General features: G+C 48.5%; 2 protein-coding genes across 6 annotated transcripts in view; both read left to right on the top strand.

Moving 5' to 3' along the window:
- The window catches only part of LIG1 (DNA ligase 1), a 41878-nt gene extending 32665 nt beyond the window's left edge, over positions 1 to 9213 (top strand). For all 4 annotated transcript variants that reach the window (XM_079907134.1, XM_079907132.1, XM_079907133.1 and 1 more), the window contains 10 exons: positions 614 to 709; positions 2696 to 2806; positions 3352 to 3423; positions 3848 to 3992; positions 4147 to 4229; positions 5794 to 5946; positions 6058 to 6111; positions 6792 to 6935; positions 8705 to 8797; positions 8957 to 9213. In XM_079907134.1, the coding sequence (XP_079763260.1) occupies positions 614 to 709; positions 2696 to 2806; positions 3352 to 3423; positions 3848 to 3992; positions 4147 to 4229; positions 5794 to 5946; positions 6058 to 6111; positions 6792 to 6935; positions 8705 to 8797; positions 8957 to 9040 (1035 nt within the window). In that variant the 3' untranslated portion in view covers positions 9041 to 9213. The remainder of the gene's footprint in view (positions 1 to 613; positions 710 to 2695; positions 2807 to 3351; positions 3424 to 3847; positions 3993 to 4146; positions 4230 to 5793; positions 5947 to 6057; positions 6112 to 6791; positions 6936 to 8704; positions 8798 to 8956) is intronic.
- A 768-nt stretch (positions 9214 to 9981) lies between these two features.
- Positions 9982 to 19247, top strand: CABP5 (calcium binding protein 5; the record flags this gene model as incomplete). Of its 2 annotated transcripts, XM_079907636.1 has the most annotated exons (6): positions 9982 to 10053; positions 12098 to 12128; positions 12629 to 12772; positions 13730 to 13839; positions 16832 to 16979; positions 19222 to 19247. In XM_079907636.1, 6 exons carry the CDS (start codon positions 9991 to 9993, stop codon positions 19245 to 19247), a joined length of 522 nt encoding a protein of 173 aa, XP_079763762.1. The 2 variants fall into 2 exon arrangements, with proteins under 2 accessions (XP_079763762.1, XP_079763761.1); XM_079907635.1 differs by lacking the exon at positions 12098 to 12128 and having other exon boundaries at positions 9991 to 10081.
- Positions 19248 to 25647: the final 6400 nt, after the last annotated feature.

Below are 25647 nucleotides of genomic sequence, written 5' to 3'. Positions count from 1 at the left end.
ATGGATAAGCGAGCTTGGTGGGCGCCACCCTGTGGTGCCTTGAGGAGGCTGCACACGGTGGATTCAGTAGACGCTTAACAACGCAGGTGGATCTTTGAAATACAGTGCCGAGAAGAAAATGAACAAAGTGAGTTACCATGGTGACAGTGATTTTAAAAAATACATACATATGTCTAAAGTCGTATGTTACGTCATACACACACACTACTATTTCTTGGGATAATATCCGTGTTAGGTGGCACGTATGTAGCACTACTCAAGGACTGTGGCCCAGACGTAGTAGAATGAATAAATTAAAATCATAAAACCCAGAATGATGTTTACGGCCTAACAACATCCAGACAGATCAGCACATACACGCAGAGTCAGTGCCTGTGCTTGCAGGGGGAGGAGGGTAGGGATTGGAGATGAAGCAGAGGTGGCGGGGACTTCCACACACAGGGCCGGGAGGTGCTGTTTGAACCAAGGAGAGGATTCACTCAGGTCTCTGCACCAGTACCTCCTCCAGAGCTTCTGGAACCGTCTGCCAATGAAAGTGGGGTGAAGAAGAGAAAGGAGGGGCCCCTGGGGGAGACCCGGCCCTGAGTCCCTCTCCGCTCCCCCACTGTGGCAGATCCACGTTTTGGAAGGCGGCGAGGTGAAGATCTTCAGCAGGAATCAGGAGGACAACACCGGAAGGTACCCTGATATCATCAGCCGCATCCACAAGGTGGGCACCTGCCGCTGCCTCTCACTCACATGGGGGCCGGGGCTGCACTTACGGGTGCAGGGAACTGAGGCCCAGCCCGGCCAGCTCGGCACAGCAGGGGTTGATGGGAAGGAGATTGGAGTGTGTTGGGCTGCAAATAATGGAACAACTGCAGATGTTATTTTCTTCTCAAATCTGAAGGCGGGTGGCCCTAGGCTGGCTCAGCTGAGCACCAGGGTCCTCCCAAACCCAGCTTGGTCCTCTGTCTTCTACTGTCCTTGGCTGGTTCCTTTCATCCCGGTGCCTGTCCCCTATGGTCTCCAAGTAGCCACCACGCTTCCAGACAGTCAGGAAAGGGGTTCCAGTTTCTGTCCCTTCCCACAAAGTTAGTGCTTTTCTGGGTGCCTCCTACCACCCCCGGCTGACTCCAGCATGGGGTTCCTTGTCCAGCACTGGTTGCCATGGCCACTCTGGTGCAGCAGAGGCTGGGGAAGCCAGAATCTTGCTCTCTGACAGGGAGAGGGTTTGGGATGAGGGTGAAGGCAGCCTGCAGACTGGCCCCACAGCCTAACTAGGGCTGAGTCTCGAAGGCCCTGGAGCCGGGGACGTCTCTGCCCTCAAGGGGGCGGTTTGGGGCCTTTTTTAGGAGTCAGAGAGCCATTCTCCTGCCTTCCCTAATTAATAAGGAAACTTGCTCTTTCCTAAAGCAGCAGGACAGAAGTAACAGTATACGGCACAGACATTAAAGGAGTTCCTGGTACATGCCAAGCACTGTTGTTTTAAACCAGCTTAAGGTGTAGCTTTGTAAAAGGTTCTGATAGAGTTTGAAGAGTTTTGACAAGTTCATACACCCACGTAATCAGCATGTAAAATGTTTCCGTGTTTTCGTCACTCCAGAATGTTTTCCCATGCCCCATGCCAAGTAGGCCCCTGTCCCCGCCCCCATCAGCCATCTCCTGAGGCAACAGCCACTGATCTGCTTTTTCGTTGGGACAGGTTCGTTTTTGCCTCTGCTAGAGCTCCAGATACGTGGTGATAGTACAGGGTCTTTTGTATCTGGCTTCTTTCGCTCATTCATTCAACAAGTATTTGTTGGGCGACTGCCCTGTGCTGAGCCCTGTGCTGGAGGCTGGGGCTTTAACAGAGAGGGCGGGGCAGGCACATCTTCGTCAGAGTCCCGCTGCTGCCTCTATGAGTACACTCAGAGATCGGGCGCTGAAGAAAAGGTCCAGCATTCATTGGAGCCTTTAAAAGAATAAGACTTAGACTTGGTGTCAGGAAAGCAAGGCCATCACCAAGCACAGCCCAGGGTACAGTGGGAATGGTGCCCCTGGAGTCGTGCAGATTCTAGCGTAAACAGCATGTGCAAAGGCCTGGTGGTTGGAGGGGCACAGCCCATTCAAGAAACAGAAAGGCTAGTGCATTGGGGTACAGAGCGTGAGTCTGAGGGGGACAGGTGAGGCGAGGAAGGGCCACGGGCTGACCAAGGAGAGGTCCCACAGCTTTGGGGAGCTGTAGGGTGGTTTTTAGCAGGGATGAGAAGTGATCAGATTTGGGGTTTGCCAAGAGCAGCCTGGCTGCTATGAGGAGAGTGGATTGGACAGGGTCAGTGCAGGAGCGGGGAGACCAGTAGGATGCTGTGGCTTAGGCTGGACTGGGCTCAGCAAGGTGGTGACAGGTGGACAGCTTAGCAGTTTCAGAGCGGAAACGGACAAGTTCACGGGGTAATTGAGTGTGAAGTGGGAGGAAGAGGAAGATGACAAAGGCTCCTTGGTTTCCAGCTTGTGGGACCAAATAGTAAGTCCTCAGAAAACATAGTTTTTTTCCCCTCTCAGTGGGGAACAAGAGAAGGGGTCTGTGTTCACATGTGTCTCTTTAAGGTTGACGTCAGTTTGTCAGTGGATCTTCAGAGCTGCAGAAGGAAAAAGATATTTGTTTCCCTGCGTCTGTCTTTTGGCCTCATCCGCCACTTCTCACCAGTCTTGGGTCCCCCTCTTCACCTTTCAGATTAAACTCCCATCAGTCACATCCTTCATCCTGGACGCGGAAGCTGTGGCTTGGGACCGGGAAAAGAAGCAGATCCAGCCATTCCAAGTGCTCACCACCCGCAAACGCAAGGTAGTCTCTGCCCACCCCTCCACCGCCTGCCCTCATCTTCCACCCAGTCCTGTGCAATCCCAGAGAGACAGAGCTATCAGTTGGGTTGTAGTTCTCTCAGCCTTTTGCAGTGTGGCTGCCACAGCTCCAGCCATCACATTCTTATCCCAGCATGCCAAGTTGGAAGGAGGGAAGGCCTCTTTTCCAACATCTGTTTTATTATGAAAGATCTGTTCTAGGAGCCCCCGCAACCTGCACCCCAGCAATCTTCTTTACTCTCATTGGCCAGAGTTGTGTCATGTCACGCCCATTAGCTGCGAGGGAGGCTGGGAGAGCAAATACCTAGCAGTGGTGAATGAGGTGGTTAGGATTAGCCAAGAGCCATCCCAATTCAGTGCGTGTGGCTGACAGCATTGATGCCTTCACAGGTGTGCGGCCTGTTGGCTGGGGAGAAGGGGGGGGATGGCAGGTGACAGGGGTGTCTGCCTCGGGCATAATGGGAAGGGACCCAACTGGGCCCCGTCTCACCTTCCCCCGCTCCTGGTCTCCATCCTGCCCTGACCCAGGAGGTGGACGCGGCAGAGATCCAGGTGCAGGTGTGTCTGTACGCCTTCGACCTCATCTACCTCAATGGAGAGGTGAGTTCTGGCATCGTGTCCGGGTCAGCTGGGGCATGACTTGAGGTGAGGGGGGAGAGCTTGGGAGCCAGCGGTTAGAGTTTCATCACTGAGCCCGGAGGCCACACTCGGGCAGTGGTTCTCAAAATGTGGACTGTAAGGCCCTCCCTTTCCCAGCATCTGTGTGAGGGGGATTTTCTTCCTGTCCTGCAACCTGAACGACATTTTGTAGCCATCCGAATGCAGAAGCAGATGTGAGAATCCAGCCTCTGTTAAGCCAGACATTAGAGAATTGGCAAAAATATAAAATAATGCCCCTCTTCACACTCATTTCCATAAGCCACATGATGACATGTGACCCATCCGCTTCCTGCTTCTCCCGAGGTCAGGGTTTCTTCTCTTTATTTCCACGATGATGCCCCATCTCTCTCATCCTGCCCCACAGTCCCTGGTACGTGAGCCCCTTTCCCGACGCCGGCAGCTGCTCCGGGAGAACTTCGTGGAGACGGAGGGCGAGTTTGTCTTTGCCACCTCTCTGGACACCAAGGACACGGACCAGATCGCCGAGTTCTTGGAGCAGTCGGTGAAAGGTAAGGGCATCCGCCAAGGTCTGCGCCCCCTCCGCCCACCCCCCAAGATCTGCACCCATCCCAACCCCACCCTGGACGACTGGACCAGAACCCTGCCTGCGTCTGTTGTGAGGCTGTGAGCTGGGGCTTCACAGGGCTCTCATGTGTCCCCCAGACTCCTGCGAGGGGCTGATGGTGAAGACCCTGGATGTGGACGCCACCTACGAGATCGCCAAGAGGTCGCACAACTGGCTCAAGGTGCCGCCTGCCCCCGCCCCCCTTTCTTGCTGAGCTGGGGACCGGAAGCCTGCCCATTGCTGGGTGGTCCATGCCCAGTCCCCACATCCACCCCATTTGAGCCCCAGAGCCCTTTGCTCAGTCCCTCCCGCCTCTCGCTGCAGCCAGCCTCGGCTCTGCTCCCCTAGTGAGTCGGCACGAGCAAATTCACCAAGGACTGGTGGAGAACCGCCCGGCTAGGCACCCCAGATGTGGGGGTGAGGGAGCCCAAGGATCTTTCTGTTCCCTCTGAGCTTGCCTTCCGCCAGGAAGTCAGCCAGGATGCAAACGGGATAAAGTCGGGGAGTGATGAGTGCTATGAAGAAAGCAAGTCCACTTGGGGCCAGGGAGGGTCTGCAGTACTTCGGGTGATTGGGAAAAGCCTTTCCAGAGGCAGTGTTTGGGTCGAGACGTGGATGATAGGAAGTGGTCGGTCATGTGAAGATCAGGGGTGGAGCATGTGGGTGGGGGTTGGGCGCGGGCAGCAAGTGCAGAGGCCCTGGGGTAGGAACAAGCTTGGTGTGTGCAGGGGTCGAGGACCATCGAGGCGTGAGGTGAGGTCAGGGCAGAGAGTGGGTCCCAGATCACCCAGCACTGGGTGGTAAAACTGGGTTTTCCTCCAGGGGTTTCAGGAAGCCAGCGGAGGTTTTAAGGGGGAGTCACCTGGTCTGACTGTTGTTTGGCACAAGTCCTCCGGCCGCTCCGCGGGTGGTGGACGGGTGCGGGGGTGCTGGGCAGAAGTGGGAGCAGGCAGGCGGAAGGCAGCTGTCCGGTAAGAGGTGATGGGAGCTTGAGCAGAGAGGCAGCAGTGAGGAGGGGGCCAGGAGACCCAAGCGGGAGATAGCCGGGCGCTGAGCTGGCGGAGCCTGTGGACAGGGTTTCCCTGTGTGTGTTTTTTTGTTTGTTTGTTTGTTTAAATATTTACTTACTTATTTTGGCTGCTCGGGTCTTAGTTGCGGCACATGGGATCTTCGGTGCGGCCTGCCTGCGGGATCTAGTTCCCTGACCGGGAATCGAACCTGGGCCCCCTGCATTGGGAGCGCGGAGTCTTACCCTGGACCACCAGGGAAATCCCTCCCTGTGTGTTTTTTAGCTGTTTATGGTCTGTCCCGCCCCCACTAAGCTGTAAGTGGCTGTGCAGGTACAAACCTTGCCAGTGTCAAGAAATACTCGCTGTTGCATCCCCACGGCTGGGCTCCTGCCTGGCACACAGTTGGCACTTAATTGATGTCTTTGGAATGAATGGATAAATGTTCTCTGTGTGAAGGAGTGGAATGCGCCTCCATGTCGAATGGAGGGGGGTTCCGGGGTGACCCCTGGGGTCTCCCCACCTGACCTGTCCCCTCGATCCTGCCTCCTCTTCGCATTTGAGTCCCCTCTTTCTCATCAGCCCTTGCAGCCTAGAAACCTGTTCCACGTCCAGTCTCCTCTCGGTGACTGTCATGGGTCTTCTCACCCAGCCCCTCCTCGCGCCTCTGCTTAAGCTCCAGCGATGGGAGCCACACCCGAGCGTCCCACCCTCACCCCCCACCTTCCCTCCTCCCAGCTGAAGAAGGACTACCTGGATGGCGTGGGCGACACCCTGGACCTCGTGGTGATCGGCGCCTACCTGGGCCGGGGAAAGCGGGCCGGCCGGTACGGGGGCTTCCTGCTGGCCGCCTACGACGAGGAGAGCGAGGAACTGCAGGCCATATGCAAGGTGCCGGGAGCTGGGGGGCCGCAGAAGCGGGAAGGGAGTGGGTGTGACTCAACCTCGGGGGCCGGGCGCTGGGAGCACGTGGAGCCTCTGACTCCCCTATCCTCCTCGCAGCTCGGAACGGGCTTCAGCGACGAGGAGCTAGAGGAGCATCACCAGACCCTCCAGGTGAGCCCCCCCGCCCCCACCCCCGTGTGTGCCTGGGGCTCTCGCCCTCCGGGAGGCTCGGGGCGCAGACCCGGCACCGCGGAGCTGGCACTGCGGAGCTGGCTTCCGAGTAGTGCAGCACGTCCAAGTTCCCGTCCCAGCCCTGCCAGCTACCGGCCAGAGCCTCCGGTCAGGGAGCGTCGTCTCCCCGGGCTCAGTGCCTTGGCCGCGCCCGAGACAGGCTCAGGGAGGGCGTGTTGCTCGTTCCCCGAGTTCGCCCTTAGGATGCCAGTGGAGCCCCTAGTCGTCGCGGTGTTTGCTGTCCTGGTCCCAGGCATTTGGGGCGTGCTCTGGCTTTCCTGTGTGTTGGTGTCTCTGGTCCTGTCTGTCCCATTCTTGGTCCCCCCTCCCCTCTAGGTCTCTGACTCCCCGTCTCTGGGTCTCGGTTCCTCTCTCTGACTCTCTCTGCCTTTAATTTCTTGGCTCAGCTCCCAGGGTCTCTGTCGTTTCTCCCGTTTCCCCCATCACCCCCCAGCTCCACCTACCACCAGCTTTTTACTTGGAGGGGCATCTGTATCTATCCCCTTCCCCCATCTTCCTCCCTCTTTCCTCACTCTCCAGTCCCGCCCCTGCAACCCTCCCCTCAGCCTTGACTTTGAGATCCAAGACCCTCTCTCCCTTATTCCCGCCACTGGCTGCAGGCCCTGGTGCTGCCCGCCCCACGCTCCTATGTCCGGGCCGACGGCGCTGTGGCCCCTGACCACTGGCTGGACCCCAGCGCCGTGTGGGAGGTGAAGTGCGCAGACCTCTCCCTCTCCCCCATCTACCCGGCTGCCCGGGGCCTGGTGAGTAACTGGGGGACCCTGGAATAGACCCTCCGAAGGAACCAGCTGGGAGGGTGGGGAAACGGGGGGAGGGGATCTTGGAGCCCATGTCTGAGCTTCCTGGGTAATGCCTAGGAAGACTGGAGCTTGCGTTGTATTTGGGTTTCAGATAATGAGGTCAAAGTCTTATTAAAAAATTTAAAAAAAGAAATTCCCCAGGAGTAGAAAGAAAACCGTGAAATTGCTTTCTTTGATTTAAAAATTTTTTTTATTTTTATTTTTTTAATTTTATGTTCTTATTGGAGTATAGTTGATTTACCATGTTGTGTTAGTTTCAGGGTGTACAGCAAAGTAATTCAGTTATATATATATATATATATTCTTTTTCAGATTCTTTTCCCTTTGTTACTATAAAATATTGAGTAGTTCTCTGTGCTATATAGTATGTTCTTATTGTTTATCTACTTTATATATAGTAGTGTATATCCGTTAATCCCAAACTCCTAATTTATCCCTCACCCCGCCTTCCCCCTTTGGTAAACCATAAGTTTGTTTTCTGTGTCTGTGGGTCTGTTTCTGTTTTGTATATAAGTTGATCGGTATCATTTTTTTTTTAATCTCTTTCTTAAATATCATAATCTCACATTCTGCTCTTAAGTAATTTTTGAAAACAGTTCTTTTCAGTAAAAATTTAGGATACTTCCTGCTGAGCATTTAGGTCCACTACTGCGTTTCTTTCTCAACTGTAGTCAATTTTCACGCTACCGAGTTCTAACATTCCTTGGCTAATTTCTCTCATGGTGGTTCTGTCCTCCGCATCTGCTAGAGGATCAGTGTCCCCGGGGAAACACTCCCCCACCATCACTAGGAGAGCTCTTAGCATCCTCCTTCCGAAGATCAGGAATTTTTTTTTTTTTTTTTATTGTTGCAGATATGTCTTTTATAAGCACAAAAATTCAGCTTATTGTCAACCAAGGTGTTCAACCCTAAAATCCACAGAGATCCCAAATCTTAATAACATTGTTAAAATGCAAATTACATTGTTTTCTCTTTGTGGATTCTTAGAAACATCAATTTGGAGGTTTTTTGTTTTTTGTTTTTAATTAAAATATAGTTGACCGAGGAACAGGAAATCTTAAGTGCATGCTCCCTCTGGGATTTTTTCTGACCCTTCAAAAGCTAGCATGTGCTTTCCAGCTTAGCAGCTGACTCCCATGTAAAGGCAACGCTCATACTTTTTATCTAGTTTCCTTCTTGAAATTTCTCACTCCTGCACCGTCTCGGGAAGTCGGGGGGCCCCTGGTAATAAAGAGATGGGAACAGCATTTATCGAGCATTTAGGTGAAGCAGGCATGTCACTTGTTCACACTCATCCTCACCAAGACACTGACCATCCCATTTTACAGATGGGAAAATAGAGCCTCGGGGAGCGTAACTGGCCCAGGGTCACGAGGCTCTCGAGAGAGTCGAGAGCTGGGATTTGAACCTCACAGTCTGGATCTAGAATCCACCCCTCTTGACCCTAATAATAATAACAGCAGCATAAAGCACAGCCACCGCAGCCTGTATTTCTTACACACTCCTGGTCCGGGGAGCAGCCCCAAGCGCTAAATGACCGTATTTAATTTTTACAACGACCCATCGCTTAGCCCCATTGTATGGATCAGGAAACAGGCCAGAGGCGCAGGAGTGGGGAGGAGACTTTGGATGGGGAATTGCTGCCTGGGGAGCAGGCTGGACAGCTGCTTGGTCCCCATCACCACTCCACCCACCGCGCCTCGCCTCCACAGGTGGATAGCGAGAAGGGAATCTCCCTCCGCTTCCCTCGGTTTATCTGCGTCCGTGAGGACAAGAAGCCGGAGGAGGCCACCACCAGTGCCCAGGTGAGGCCCGCGGTAGAGGGTGGGTGGTTGGCCCAGGGGTGGGCTTGCCCGGCCAGGCCTGCTTTTTGGAGAAGGTGGGCTCTGGCCTGGCTTGGCATGGAAGGGGGTGGGGCAGCCCCAGGGCTTCTGACCCTCCCACCACCCACCCTCTCGCTTCAGGTGGCCTGTCTGTACCGGAAGCAAAGTCAGATTCAGAACCAGCAAGGCGCAGAGCCAGACTCCGACCTGGAAGATTTCTACTAGGCCCCCTGCTCTCCCTGGGGGCTGGGGGCGGAGGGGGCCCAGGGGCGTCGCCTCAGGTGCTCAGCAATCTGGTGTTGCCGGGTGCGGGTTTTGATAGTCAGGTGTGTGTGTGGGAGGGGATGGTTTCAGCTGGGGTCTGGGGTTCTGTCATTCTTTTCAATAAATAATTGTTGAACACCTGCTCTGTGTCCGTGCTGGGCTCTGGGGGTACAGCCATAACAGCTCACCCTTTGATAGCGTGTAACAGTGTGTCACAACTGTCGAAACCGGGGCCTTGCAGTAGAACTCTGCAGTGATGGAAATGTGCCACGTCTGCGCTGGGTGGTGTGACAGAGCCCAAGGCATGGATGGCTACCTTGCCCCTCCCCCCCCCCCCCCCGAACTACGCAGGAAGAAAGGAAGGGAAGAGAGGAGCAAGAGGAAGGGCAAACATCCCCTCTGAGCCACTGTGCATGTCTATTCCTGAAGTCAGGTCGTCGCTCGTTTACACACATTCCTGGCTTACCCTAGAGCTCCTGGAGGCCAGATGTCCTCTCCATCTTCACACACACGAAGGCCAGCAGAGGCCAGGCTTAGACTGATCACTCAACGTGCCTGCTGAAACATTGTATGAATCGATGCCCTCTGCTCTAATCCTCATTTTCAAAACTATCCTTCCAGTTCTATTCTGGGGATAAAAGGTCAGAGCCCGACACTGGCTCCGCCTCCATTCTCAAGCCAGATGGGGAGGCAGGAACAACTGGGATCCCTCCCCAACCCGAGTAGGGATTTCTGACCCAGCTGTCACACAGCTCTAAGGGAGCCAAGGTGACCGAGGGAGAGGCCAAGAGAGGCAGGAAGAGTTGGCAAAGGAGTGGTAGAGAAGGAAAGGAGGCTGAGCCGCCACAGGGGACAGGAAGGGGGGAGCTGTCTTGAGATTGGCGCCTGGTGAGCTCTGCCCTGCCCCCTCCATGCAGTTTCCCATGGGCCCCGCCTGCATCTTCTTAAGAAAAGGCATCGCTGAGAAACAGCGGGTGAGTCAGGGGACAGAGAGGGAGGATGGTGGGCAGGGCAAAGGGAGCTGGGATGCGGGGAAGAGAAGGGACAATAGGGGAGCAGGTGGGGAGAGCATGAACTGAGAAGGTAGAAGAATTCCAGGGAGCATCATGGGGACACGTGGGTCAGTAAGATGGGTGAGGGTGAAATCAGAAGTCAGGACCAAAAGGTGGAAGATGAAGAAGAAAAAGAAAAAGGAAAGGGGAACTAGGATGATGTCATTGTTGATGATCATTATCATTCTTTTCTTTGACTCCCATAGTGATGAAGGTGGTGATGATGCTGGAGGTGCTGATAACAATAGATGCCACTTTTTTTTTAAAGAAGATGTTGGGGGTAGTTTATTTATTTATTTTTGGCTGTGTTGGGTCTTCGTTTCTGTGCGAGGGCTTTCTCTTGTTGTGGCAAGCGGGGGCCACTCTTCATCGCGGCGCGCGGGCCTCCTCACTATGGTGGCCTCTCTTGTTGCGGAGCACAGGCTCCAGACGCACAGGCTCAGTAGTTGTGGCTCACGGACCTAGTTGCTCCGCGGCATGTGGGATCCTCCCAGACCAGGGCTCGAACCCGTGTCCCCTGCATTAGCAGGCAGATTCTCAACCACTGCGCCACCAGGGAAGCCCAGGTGCCACTTACTAAGTCATCGCTGTGAGCTCAGACTTGTGCAAAGGGCTTTGCATGCCTGATGTCACTTAATCCTCAGAATGACTCATGAGGTTCATAATACTTTCATCCCTATTTTACAGACTGGATACTAAGGCTCTGAGTCATGAAGTCCCTTGCTTTAAGCTTATACAATTAGTAAGTGGCAGAGTCATGTCTGTTGGATTCCAACGGGCATGATTTTTTTGTGTGTGTGTGGTACGCGGGGCTTTCACTGTTGTGGCCTCTCCCTTTGCGGAGCACAGGCTCCGGACGCGCAGGCTCAGCGGCCATGGCTCACGGGCCCAGCCGCTCCGCGGCATGTGGGATCTTCCCGGACCGGGGCACGAACCCGTGTCCCCTGCATCGGCAGGCAGACTCCCAACCACTGCGCCACCAGGGAAGCCCCAACGGGCATGATTTTAATTGTTAGTTTTTAAGATCATGAGAGAGAGAGAAAGATGAAGAGAGATTTGGGGAGAAGGGGATAGTAAGAGAGAAGCTGGGGGAAAATCTCCAAGGATAAAGGGAGAAAAGGGGGTGACAGAGGCCAGGGGTTGATGGAATCTTCCAGGTGGTGTGCCAGGTACCCAAGCCTGACCCTTCAGTTATGTTCAGTGGGTGGTGGCAACAGGAAAGCTTTTAGGAATTGGTCATGCTGGCAGTGATCACCCTGCCTGGGTGCCACTGAACACAGCTCCCGCAGCCAAGGGATTCTAACCATGGAGGCAGGTGGAAAAACAGCCAGTGGGGTGTAGTAGAATTCTGACCTGGCAGCCAGTAGACCTGCATTCAAATCCCAGCTCTCAACGCACCTGAATTTCTGCATGACCTCAAAGGAATGATTTAACGTCTCCCCACTTTGGGAAGGGATCTGCCACTTATGAGCTGTGTGACCTCAGGCAGTCTCCTTAACCTCTCTGTCCCTCGACTTCCTCTTAAATAAGATGGGCATGATATTTGGCTCTACCTCAAAGAAGTTTAAATGAAATGATTGTGGAAGCCTGGCACAGTCAGCAAACTGAATATGTGAGCTGTGATTCTAAGTCTGGCTTTCTTCATCTGGAGAAGAAGGGGATTGGATTCCGTGGCCTCCAGGACCCATTTCGGCACAGCAGGATGGATGTCTATTTGGGAAAGGCAGGAGGAGAGAGACCAAGATTCAAGGATGGGAGAGAGGAAATGAGAAGGGGTGAGGAAAAACAGGAGGAAGAAATAGCCGTGGAATGGGAGTCAGGAGATGGGAGAAAGAAGGTGAGAGGGGTAGACGGGAGCAAGAAGGGAAGAGAAACAGGAAAGGATGAGGGTGAGATGTGTTTCAAGAAGTGAATGTGGATCCCTGATCCTCTCTCCAAATCCCCTGCCCCCTGCATTCCTTTCTAGGAAAGACCACTGGGACCAGATGAGATTGAAGGTAAAGCTCTCTCCCCTAAATGCCCCCACTTTGCCATCCACCCACTTACCTGCTCTCTGTTCCTTTGTGCATTTCAATATAAACCCCTTGACATGAAAATTTTACATCACACTCTCTTCCCACTCAACTGTGATTTTGTGGCAGTTTAAGTACTTCCCCAAGTGTTTAGAAACCATCCCCATGCCCAAGTGTCTCAGAGACCCACAAATGATGCCTGAGTTTTAGGATGAGTCCAAACTTGTTGTTTTTTTCTCTTGGTAGTTTCAAAGTTTCCCATAACCTCACCCAAAAATGTGAAGGACTTCACTGCTGTCGTTTAGTGGTCTCAGGAACTATTCTTTTTGCTAACACATTTCATACATCCCTCCTTTTAAAAAATTTTATAATGTATTCTTTTTTGAGGAGTCTTTAGTCAGTGCCTCATTGATAGTTTCAAGCGATGCTACTCTTCCCCAGTGACTGTTTCAACTTCCCCAAAGTTCTTCTCTCTTAACTTTCAGAGCTCCGGGAAGCATTTCTTGAGTTTGACAAGGACCGAGATGGGTTCATCTCTTGTAAGGATTTGGGGAATCTCATGAGGACAATGGGTTACATGCCCACGGAGATGGAACTGATTGAACTGGGCCAGCAAATCCGCATGAACTGTGAGGCCAGGGGGTGGGAGGAATGACTGGGTTTAGGGGAGGGCTAAGGGTGGAATTGGGAAGGATATATGGAGGTTGAGAGTAGAGTTGGAGATAGGGAGGAGGGAAGAGGGGCTAGAAGTCTGGAAGGAAACAGTTCAGACTCTACTTAGGGAGGCAACATTTGAAGTGGTTAAAAGCGTGACTTTTAGGGATAGATTTGGGTTCAAGTCCCAGTTCTGTCATTAACTAATTGTAGTCATATAAGAAGTGGAGTTAGCCCCCACTCTTGAGTCTCAGTTTCCCCATCCACCCAGTGAAGATGATATCACTCCTTACCTCGTGGGATTGTAGAAAGGAAGGGATAAAGATGTTAATACAGGTAAAGGCTTAGCCTCTAGTAAATGCTTATTAAATGTAAGTTATTACTATCACCACTAAGATTCGTCAGTGGAGGGCAACATTGGAGCTGTATTTGATGCTGGAAACAAACTTGGAGTTGGAGCCTAATGTTGGTGAATAATGTGACAGAAAAGATGGGTTTTTAGATGGAGGCAAGCTGATTTTGTCACCGAAGCTGGGATAAAATTGCTACGGGGTTTGCTTCTGGGCATGTTACTGAGTAAACAATGCTAAATTCAAGGAGGTGATAGTATGCATATCTGGAAGGGATTTAGTGCTCATTTAGTTCATACTCTCCCTTCTCCAGATCTGCAGATGAGGGAACCTAGATCTGAACCAATTAAGAGATTTTCTCAAGGTCACACCAACAGTTAGTTACTTCCACCCTACGGCACCCCATCCACTCCTGTTTAGATGAGAGGGACAAGAGGGCAAGAGTTGGCTAAGAAAGGAAGCTCTTAGAAGGCAGAGAGATTGGAGCAGATCTATTTCTTGAACAGAGTTGAAGGGCAAAGTGAGGTAATGGAGGGTTGGGGGTATATGGAATCTCACTAGACCTGCCTCTTCTGTCCTCAGTGGGTGGCCGTGTAGATTTTGACGATTTTGTGGAGCTGATGGCCCCCAAATTGCTTGCAGAAACAGCTGGGATGATTGGTGTCCAGGAGATGCGAGATGCTTTCAAGGAAGTAAGTTTCATAATGTTGGAGGTGGTTGAGGGAGACCCAAGAGGTCTATGATTAGCCATTAACCATGGACAGAACCCACCAAAACCAGTTATTTTTTCTAACTATGGTGGGATTTATAGGGAAGGAAAATAACATATTTCAAGCACCTGCAATGGACAAGGTCCTCTACCTATTTCATCTAATTTTGTCCTCACAAGTAACATTAGGAGTAAGTAGTCATGTATCCCAATACTACATATGAGGAAACTGAGGCTCATGGAAATTGCGTACCTTATCCAAGATCCTGCAATCTACAAAACATGCTAGAACCTCTAATCCTCATGCCTGTGATAGGAAGAGGGAATCCAAGAATTTGAGATCCCAGAAAGAAGCTGCAAGACATCGTCTGGTTGAAACTACTTGTTGTAGGGATGCTTTAAAAAGATGAGATCCAGGGAGGGTAAGGGGCTTGCTGAAATTCACTTAGATTCCTTGATAAAATGCTCTTCTCTCTCAGAGAGCTTTCAACTACGTGAGGCAAAAATAAAGAAGAGTATAGTGTTGGGAAGGGGACACCCTGGAGTCAGGCAAACATGGGTCCAAATCCCAGGAAGATCTCTACCTACTAGCTGTGTGGTTTTCTGTCTCAGCTTCATGTAAAGATTTAGAGCTGCATCGTCCAATAGAACTTCCTGTGATTATGAAAATGCTCTGTCCACGGTGGTAGCCGCTGGCCTGAAATGTGGCTTGTGTGACTGAGGAACTGAATTTTTAATTGTATTTAATTTTTAAAAATTTTATTGAAGTATAGTTGATTTACAATGTTGTGTTAATTTCTGCTGTACAGCACAATGATTCAGTTATACATATATAGACATTCCTTTTCCTATTCTTTTCCATTATGGTTTATCACAGAATATTGAATATTGTTCCCCGTGCTATACAGTAGGACCTTGTTTATCCATCCTTTATATAACAGTTTGCACCTGCTAATCCCAAACTCCCAATCCTTCCCTCCCCCACCCCCTCCCCCTTGGCAACCACAAGTCTGTTCTCTGTGTCTTCGAGTCTGTTTTTGTTTCATAGATATGTTCATTTGTGTCGTATTTTAGATTCCACATATAAGTGATATCATATGATATTTGTCTTTCTCTTTCTGACTTACTTCACTTAGTATGATAATCTCTAGGTCCATCCATGTTGCTGCAAATGGCATTATTTCATTCGTTTTTATGGCTGAGTAATACTCCATTGTATACACATAATTGTATTTAATTTTGATTAGTTTCAATTAAATTAATTTCCATTTGTATTCAATTGAATATAATTTCAATTCATTTGAATCTAAAAATGAATACTCAATGCAATTATCGGAAAACTTTCATTGGAACAACTTGGGTATGCAAATCTACCTTTTCAACTATATACTTCATGAAACCTACATGCAGATCAAGTATTTCTGATAACATTTAGTGTCTGAATTGAGACGTGCTGTGAGTATAAAATACACGCTGGATTAAGATTTAGTAGCTTAGTTTAAGTATCTTTGGAGGGTAGGTGTGTTAACTAACCATGCTAAGGACATACTAAGTAAGTCCTTAGCATGGTATTATACTAAGTCTTATGAAATCCAGTACGCATAAAAAGAATATAACAGCTTTTCAGTGACTGTGAAGCTGGAGAGATCCCGGCCAGGAGAAGGACGTTGGGTAAATAAAATGGTTTGATCCCAGAAAAAAAAAGAATGTAACATAGTTCATTAATAATTTTTAAATTGATTACATGGTTAAATCAATTTTTAAATTGCTTACATTTAAAATTTTTTTAATGATATATTAGATAGATTAAGTAAAATCAATTATAAAAAATTAATTTCACTTGTTCCCTTAAAATTTGTGTATGTGGCGGTAGGAGGCTGTTAGAAAAATTTTAATTACCCATGAGGTTCACATTGTATTTCCTTCGGGCAGTGCACTGCTCTAGGGGAAATCACACCCCAGGATTAGAAAGCAGCAGGTACAAACACTGAAAGGCAGGAAGGCATGTCTGAGGAAGAGCAAGAAGCCTGGAGTACTTGGAGAGGCATGAGCCAGAGAGAGTAGCATGAAATAAACAAGAGTTGCTAAAGGCAGGACCCCATCCCATAGGAGTTTGCATGTCATGGAGCGGTGTCAGGAGTTTCTTCTGAGTGGGATAGGAAGCCACCGGAGGACTTTAAGCCAGGGAGGGACAAGATCTGATTGGTGTTTTAAATGAACACGAATGCCAAGTCCCAACGTGTGGAGGACAGATTATGTAGGACCACAGTGGGAGCTGGAAGACCAAGTAGGAGGCTGTCGTCATAATCAGGCACAAGGTGATCGTGGTTTGAACCAGGTTAGTTAGCATCGATGTAGCTGGAGAAGGGCAGTTGGCTCCCAGATACGTTTGGACATAGAACTTATGTTCTAAGACTTTCTAGTGGATTAGTTAAAGGTGTGCAGCATAGAGAGGGCTAAGCATGGAGCAAGGAACAAGACTCCTTGAACCTGCCTTCAAGGAGCTTTTAGAGGATAACGTGCAAAAGCTCTCAGCTGAGTTTTGTTTGTTTGTTTTGGCCACACCACGTGGCTTGTGGGATTGTAGTTCCCCAACCGGGATTGGACCCAGGGCCACAGCGGTGAAATTTACAATGATTTACAACGTCGTGTTAGTTTCAGGTATACAGTAAAGTGATTCAGTTTTATATATATATATATATATATATATATAACTGTATATATTCAGTTTTATATATATATAAATGTATATATTCTTGTTTTAATATATAAATGTATATATTCTTTTTTTTTTCATTCCCTTCCATTATAGGTCATTACAAGATACTGAGTATAGTTCCCTGTGCTATACAGTAGGTCCTTGTTGGTTATCTTTAGCTGAGTTCTTGACTCACAGTAAGTGATTAATAAACAGTGCTATTATTATTATTATTGTGGTCATTGTTGCTAATATTATCCCCTGTGCTCCAATTCAGTTTGATGCCAATGGAGACGGGGAGATCACCCTGGGAGAGCTGCAGCAGGCCATGCAGAGGCTCCTGGGAGACAAGCTCACTCCCCAGGAGATCTCCGAGGTTGTCCAGGAAGCCGACATTAACGGAGACGGCACCGTCGACTTTGAAGGTAATGTTGTATAGGGGTAGCCACCTCCATCTCCCCAGTGTGATTTTTTTGCAAGTTGGCCATTCCTTCTCACTCTTCCCCCAGTTTGAGGTTGGAGGAGGCGGGTTAGATTTTGGAGGTGTTTGTTTCATCCCTTTCTGCCCATGTCATTTCCAAGAGCTCAGTGCCTCTCACCTCTCCTTGTTTCTGTCTTGGCCACTCCTTGGAACACCCTGTCCAGAAGCCCATTCCTACTCCACCTCTCCCATCCCTTCTTTGTTCCCTGGATGCCTTTATCATAGGAAAAAAATGTCCCATCAGAGGGAGAGTGGATTAGTTAGCCGCTGGGATGCTGGGGTCAGATTCATGGGTTTCAAATTCAGGATCATCTCTTACTAACTATGTGTCCTTATCCTAGTCACTTCCTCTCTTGTAGTGTCAGTTTTCACATCTGCAAAACGGGAGTAAAGATGATACCTTTCTTCCCAATTTTAGAGAAAAACTAAAAGAAATCATGCACTAAGGACCCCTTGCTGTCATTGCTCATGTCCTGTCTGTAAAACCCTTTCCTCTTTCCTCTGGCTAAGTCTTAGTTATGCCCCTGGTTGGGGCCCATCTTTCTTTCCAGGCTCGGGATCCCTCGGTGCTCCGGTAACACTCACGCATGCCTCTGCAGTGATACTGGCACGTGACATCACAATAGCTTCCAATCGTTGATTGCCTGTTTCCTTCTGAGGCCACAGACTAAATCTTTCATCATTATACCCCAATTCCTAGCAGAGAACTCAGCGCATGTGTTTTGAGTGATTGGATAAATGAGAAATACTGGAGTCTTGAGCGGATGGGAGGGGGGGATCATTTTTGTGGGAGACATCAATAGGGCACGTCAAGTTCTCATCGTGACATTCTCTGGTTCAAATTCTTAGTCTGATATTCAAGTGCATCCATGATGCTGCCCCAGTTACCCACCCACCCAGCCTCTATCTTCTACAACCACTCTCTGAATTTTTATGCTGTGGTGTACACTTGGTACTGCTCTGTGTTCCCCAACTTCTGTTCCTTTCTCCCTGATGTTCCTTCCACTTACCACACCTTTCCCGTGTTATCAATGCATTTTCAAATCCTATCCATCTCTCAGGAGTTCGTGCCAGTGCAACCTCTGCTAAGATGCTTCCCTTCATCCTTATGTGGTGTAGTAGTCCCAGCTGTGAAGACTTACAGGGATTTTTCTCTTCCTCTCCAAAGGAAGTTATGACTGCAGACCTTGAGTTACATTTGCCTCCTGGGTTGTGAATTTCTGTGGGGCAGAGGGAGCTTCTCTAACCCATCTCTGCTGTGAAATTCCCAGCATAGAAACTTAGTAGACGTTTGTTGCATGGCTGCGACGTAGCAAATGTTTGCTGGATGCCTGCTGGATCTAGCCAGGCTCAGGTGCAGAGTAGGCATCAATGAAAATCTGGGAGAGGTACAATGGTTTCAGGAAATAGTTCCTCAGGCCAGTCACAGGCAAGGGAAGGACAGAGGGGCCTCAAGACCTGGGTGGGACCAATAAGTCCACCTGACTTTGAGTCCTAGCAAAGTCATGGGTTCATTCCAGGGTTCTCCATTCACCATCCACGTGATCTCAGCCATGTTGGTCAACCTCACCAGCCTCCGTTTGCTTATCTGTGAAACGGTACTTACCCCTCCAAGATCGGTTGAAAAGTTGAAATCAGAGACTCATAATGACAGTTTATTGAACACCGACTGTGTCTTCTAAGCATTTTATTGTTTAACCATCTTAAAAATCATAGAAGGTAAATAGCAATCCTATGATTCCCATTTTGTAGATGAAGAAATCAAGGCATAGAGGGGTCAGGTTATTAATTTCCCAAAGATCACCAGTGGTTCCTGACACATAGTAAAGGCTGGAAAAAATAATGGCAGGTACTCTTACAAATAGGTACCTCACTGAGCGGGGAGGGATAAATCAGGAGCTTGGGATTAACATACACACACACTACTATATACAAAAGAGAAACAACAAGGACCTACTGCATAGCACAGGGAACTCTACTCAATGTTCTGTAGTAATCTAAAGGGAAAACAATCTGAGAAAGAATGAATATATCTGTATGTATAACTGAATCACTTTGCTGTACACCTGAAACTAACACAACATTGTAAATCAACTATACTCCAATAAAAAAATTATTTTAAAAAGCAAATGAAGAAAAAAAAAAACCAACGAAGGGGTGCCTCACCAGAAATTTTGGTTTTGCAGAGTTTGTGAAGATGATGTCTCGTTGAGGAGGTTCTGGAATCCCACGTCACTCTCCACCTGGTCAACGTGGATCAAGCCCTAGCGGAGGACCACATCCCCATGGGCCCTCAAAGGAGAGAGGGTGGGAGACTGGCATTGCAGCTCTATGGATTGAGGTTAGACTAGAAACGATAGCTTTGGCTATCGTAGGGGTTAGATGGGGTAGGAGTTACATCTCTGGAACTGGTTTAAGACGGAAGAGTCTGCGTGTGGAAATGTGAACAGAACAGTCTAGTTGCCGCTCCCCAAATTCCAAAGACTAATGACATCTTTGGACTTCACGTCATCCTAAATCCCTATAAACTGCCAGAGTCTCTTCCCGCAGTTCCTCTGGGTTAAAGTCGTCTTTTCCCCTGTTAGACTCAAAGAGTTCAGCACAGAGTCTACCATTCCCCCTTCTTGCTTCAACTGCTTCAAATCTCCTCAGTTTCTTTTTCTCAGTAGAAGGAGGCATGTCAATCATGAGGCTAGAAACAGCGTTCCTGATAAGACTGGGCAGGGAACTGGTTAATTAAAGAGGCATCCAAGTGAGATTACCGCCCCACCCCCACCCCTCCTTGTTTTCTTGGAAGCACAGTCTGTTTTTATCTCTCTAGCCTCCTACTTCCTTCTCCTTGTGTCAGATACTCAGGCCACTGAATTAAATCACAAATCTGGATTATCAAGGTTTAGAGCAAGCTGATCCCCCAGGGAATTAATCCCCCTCGAAATGACATCATGCAGAGAGAGAGGATGGGTTCTTCCAAATCCTCGGCTCAGCCGGTCCCGCAAAGCCATTCCTGGGAGCCCCCTGCCTCTGCGTGGCTCTGCCCTGGGCTGCTCAGGGAGGTTCCCTCTGTTTAGATTCCATCCCTCACCTCCTGACCCTGATCTGTGCTGGGAAACTGGAAAGATATATTCCTCCTTACTTCTGCCTGCTAGCAGGACACTTCAGTAACTCAAAGGTCCTCCAAATAAAGAGTTCATTTGACACCTTCCTCCGAGTTTTTCTCAATTTTGAAGTCCATTAAGTAGACGTAGAGAATGGGTCACCTGGTTCAATAGCCTCCTTTTCTAAAATTTTAATTTAAATTTAAACAAGTGGAACCAGGGCTTCCCCGGTGGCGCAGTGGTTAAGAATCCACCTGCCAATGCAGGGGACACTGGTTCGAGCCCTGGTCCGGGATGATCCCACATGCCACGCAGCAACTGAGCCCTTGCGCCACAACTACTGAACCTGCGCTCTAGATCCCGCGAGCCACAACTACTGAGCCCGCGTGCCACAACTACTGAAGCCCGCACACCTAGAGCCCGTGCTCTGCAACAAGAGAAGCCACCGCAATGAGAAGCCCGCGCACTGCAACAAAGACCCAATGCAGCCAAAAATAAATAAATTTATTAAAAAAAAAAAAAAAGCAGGGGTTGCATTCTTTACTTTGTTCAAAACAGTGATATGGAATTAACTATCTCTCGGCCCTGATTGTGTCTGTATATGTACTTTTGGCAGAATTTTGCCCCCATTTATATGTCTTAAGCATGTTTGGGGACTTTTTTTTAATTCTTTTTTTTACGGCCGCACCAGGCGGATTGTGGGATCTTACTTCCCCGACCAGGGATTGAACCCATGTCCCCTGCAGTGGAACCGCAGAGTCCTAACCACTGGACCGCCACGGAATTCCCTGGGGACCTCTTTTCCAGCATTTAAAAAAAATGTCGGGGCTTCCCTGGTGGTGGAGTGTTTGAGAGTCCGCCTGCCGATGCAGGGGACACGGGTTCGTGCCCCGGTCCGGGAAGATCCCACATGCCGCGGAGCAACTAAGCCCTTGCACCACAACTACTGAGCCTGCGCTCTAGAGCCTATGAGCCACAACTACTGAGTCCACGTGCCACAACGACCGAAGCCCATGCGCCTAGAGCCCACGCTCCGCAATAAGAGAAGCCACGACAATGAGAAGCCCGCACACCACGATTACAGAGTAGCCCCCGCTCACCACAACTAGAGAAAGCCCTCACACAGCAACGAAGACCCAACACAGCCAAAAATAAATAAAAATAAATAAATTGAAAAAATAAAATAAAATAAATGTATTGAAGTGAGCACATTTGAAGAAAAATGTTGAGTACAGAATATTTCTGGTGGCATGCAGATGTGGCAAGGATGGGGGGGGTGACACTTAGAAGTTTAGGAAACACAACTCTTGACCTTTCTGTTCTTCTGTATGAGGACAGGGGCTTGTTCTTTTACACCACGTATCCTCAGAACCTAGAATAGTGACTTACTCATAGCAGATGTTCAAGAAATAACTGACAGAATAAAATAAGTTTGGGAAACACCATGTGAAATAGAGTTAAACAAGCTTTTTTAATGAGGGATTCGTCAGAAGGGTCCATATGCAATTGAGGATTGGATTAACAGGAATGGTATAGAGTATATTGAGATATTCTTTTTTTTTTCCCCACTACTCGATAGTGCTGGAGACTAATGGTCCCTGAAACACATCTTAAGAAATGCGGTTCTAGCCCAAATTCTTCATTTCGTGGAGAAGGAAATGAAGACCCATATGAGATAAGGAATGATTTAAAGTTAATACCTTTTTTTGGAGCAGAACCAGAAGGAGGACTCGGACTTTTCATCTGCTAGTTCAGGATTACAGCTTCCCTCCTTGCCTTCCCCTTGCCGCGTTTCCCCCTTCCTCCCTCCCTCCCTCAAAGATATAATGATGGAGTACTATGTGTAAGATACTCTGATAGGTTGTGTGCACGCACATGTGTGCATGTATGTACACGCCTGTCTTCCTGCATGTGTGTGCATGTGTGTTAGCTCATGTTACAAAGATGGTGAGGCAAAGCTTCCATGTACCACCCAAACCCAGCATCCTTTTCTTTCTGAGCTATTAGCTAGAATCCATTTTTCAGCCTCTCTTTTAGTCAGGTGGGGCCATGGACTAAATTATGATTCATCGAATGTGGGTGAAAATGATGTTATCATTTCCTGGCTCATAAGAAACACAAGTCCCAAGCAGCCCTCCATACTCCTTTGTTCCTCTGTCTGCCAACTGGGTATAGAATAGTGGTTCCCAATGGAGAAGGGGCAATTATGACCCCCCCCCAGAGGATATTAGACAATTAGACAATGTTTGGAGACAGTTTTGGTTGTTACAAGAGGTAGAGGGAGGAACTGATAGCTGTGCTACTGATATCTACTGGGTAAAGGGCAGGGATATTGCTAAACATCTTACCATGCACAAAACAGGAGTTCAGAGCAAAGAGTCATCCCAAATGTCAACAGCGCCAACGTTGAGAGACTCTGATAAAGAGGACCCTGCCGAGAATGCTGAGGCCCTAGGGGATGGTGGAGCCACGAAACGGAAGGATCCTGTGTCTCTGAATCACAACACAAGAGGCGGCCCACCAAACACCCACACTGAAGTTTAGACAAGTTCAACGTGAACCTCTATTGAGTTAATCCACTGACGTTTGGGAATTGTTTGTTACAGCAGTTAGTCCGTTACTAATACAGATGGGCAAGACACGGTCTCTCTCTTCAAGATCTATAACCTAGTAGCCCCATTGTTGCTCTGGATCAGATCCTTACCCTGATTAGAGGCCATGATAGGGATGAGAGATGGGTTGAGAGAGAGTAGAAACGGCAGACCTCCATGTTTGAGACTCACCCATGGGTTGATGCAATTAGGGATCCTTAAGTAACATTGAATCTTCCACCTCTGGATCTCTTCTGGGTCTCAGAACTGTTTGGTCTTAGTTTGGTAAAGTTTAAACCAGTTAATATCTAGAAAGTGCTTAGAAGGGTATCTGGAGCATGACTGCTACTCAACCAAAGTTAGCTCTCATCGTCATCAGTGATTTTCCTCAACCAGGAACACTGCTGAGTATACGGGATGCTGGTGGTAGCAGGGAGGGCAGGCAGGCACCCCCTGTACATAGAATTAAGTTTATCCTTGGGAGTTGTTAGTAAAAATCAACACATGATAGATACTATTAGCCATCTGTAAAGTAATCCAGCAGATGGTCTAATCTTCTTAACTGGGTTAAAATCTTCCATAATCGAAGCCCTGCTGACCTCTCTGTTCTCACTCCCAGATTAACATTTTCTTGACCTTACAAAGAGTTCTCTGTCTTTAGAGTTTTTCTCCTGCCCTTCACCCTCTCCACAATGACTGTCCTCCCTGCTACTCATTCATTAAGACTTGGTTCAGCCCGGATGAATACTCTTCCTCATCCTTATAATACTCTGATCCAATCTTTATAAATGTACTTAGCAATTTTTACAATAATATTATCTGTTTATGTATCTATCACTTCCATTCACTGTGAGCTCTCTGAGTGGAGGGCATGAGTTTTATTTATTGCTATGTTTCTGGCCCATAGCACAGAGCCTGGCACGGAGGAATCACTCAGTAAATGTGTATTGAATAAATGAGTCTGTAAGTATGTGCACGGGGGACTTGGGGATACCAAGTTTCAGCGCAGGAACGGGGGTAGGGTCTCAGGAAGGCAGGACCCAAATGAGACAATAACTAGAAAAGCTGACACTCAAGTACACTGTCTGAATAAACTTGTGCGTTCTTAACCTTCTAGGGACTTGTCAGTTCTTTTGAGAACCCGACCCTTCTTTCTAGGAAAATGCTCGTATGCTCTTGTGGTAGAGACTGCTGTGTGTTTACGAAAACCAGCTTTGTTTTCCTCCCAAACCCACTGCTAAACTACATTTCCCAGACTCCCTTGCAGTTAAGGATCCTGTGAGTCCTGGCCAAAAAACTCTCCTCCAAGACCCTCCAGGCTCTCTTGATCCTTGTCTATCAGCTAAAAGCAAAAGATCCACAGGGTACTCTGATGCCCTAGGGGACGGTGGAGCCCTGGGATGGAAGGAGCTCGGATCCCTGCTGACCGGTTGTACACTCACTGGACTTTGTAGGAACAAGAAGTAAATCATTATTGCGTTAAGCAGCTGATAATTTGGAGTGTGTCTGTTACAATACATTTCCTCACTATGCTGATAATTACACATCTTTTTTTTTTTTTTTTTTTTTTTTTGCGGTACGCGGGCCTCTCACTGTTGTGGCCTTTCCCGTTGCAGAGCACAGGCTCGGACACGCTGGCTCAGCGGCCATGGCTCACGGGCCCAGCCGCTCCGCGGCATGTGGGATCTTCCCGGACCGGGGCACGAACCGGTGTCCCCTGCATCCGCAGGCGGACTCTCAACCACTGCGCCACCAGGGAAGCCCACACATCTTTTTTTTACAGATCCAGGGTTTCATGGACTCTAGTGCTTGCCAAGTGGCTCCAAACTAGGAATCTCTGGAATATCGAATGTGATCATTGAAGAGACTTCATGGGATCAAAGTGCACGAATATGGGAATGTTTCTTGAACCTTATCCAAGGGAGAAAATTGTGTCAGGCAGAAAAAGACTCTAATATGGAGGAAGTTTCACCAAAGCTTGAGTGAACTGTATATAATCGAGGTCTCTCTTTGTTCTGCCTCCACGCTTACCATGCAATCTTCGAGTGGTTAATTTGGATTCCTAGGTACATTGTGTGTAGCCTCACACCCACCAGAATGGATCTTATTTTTTTAAAAGAGCAGAAAATAACAAGTTGGCAAGGATGTGGAAACTTTGGAACGCTAATGCACTGCTGGTGGGAATGTAACATGGTACAGCTGCTATGGAAAATAGTGTGGTAGTTCCTCAAAAAATTAAAAATAGCATTACCACATGACACAGCAATTCTGAGTGTATACTCAAAAGAGCTGAAAGCAGGTTCTCAAAGAGATACTTGTAACACCCGTGTTCATAACAGCATTGTTCACGATAGTCAAATGGTGGAAACAATCCAAGTGTCCTTCCATGAGTGAATGGATAAACAAAATGTGGTGTATATGTCCATATACAAAGCAATACCAACCATCTTTAAAAGGAAAGGAAATTCTGACACATTCTACAACATGGATAAATCCTGTTGACATTATGCTGAGTGAAACAAGCCAATCACAAAAAGACAAGTACTGTCAGATTCCACTTGTATGAGGTACCTAGAGCAGTCAAATTTATAGAGTGAGAAAATATAATGGTGGTTCCAAGGACAAGAGGGAGGGTGGGGTGGGGGTTGTATAATGGGTAGAGAGCTTTAATTTTGCAAAATGAAGAGTGGTGGAAATATTGGCTGCACAACAATATGAATGTACTTAACACTACTGCACTGTACACTTAAAAAATGGTTAAGATGGTACATTTTATGTTCTACCACAATTTAAAAAAATGAGTATAAAGGGAGTGTCCAAGTAGGGGGGTCTGAAGTTTCAATCCATTGGAATTACAGAGTTCCCCCTTTTAAATTAAAATATTTGCATTCCCCCTACCCCGTGCTGAGTCTATGAAAGATGCTTA

This window comes from Stenella coeruleoalba, assembly GCF_951394435.1.
Source record: "Stenella coeruleoalba genome assembly, chromosome: 20".
NCBI lineage: Eukaryota > Metazoa > Chordata > Mammalia > Artiodactyla > Delphinidae > Stenella > Stenella coeruleoalba.
This window is presented reverse-complemented; position numbering and strand designations above follow the sequence as displayed.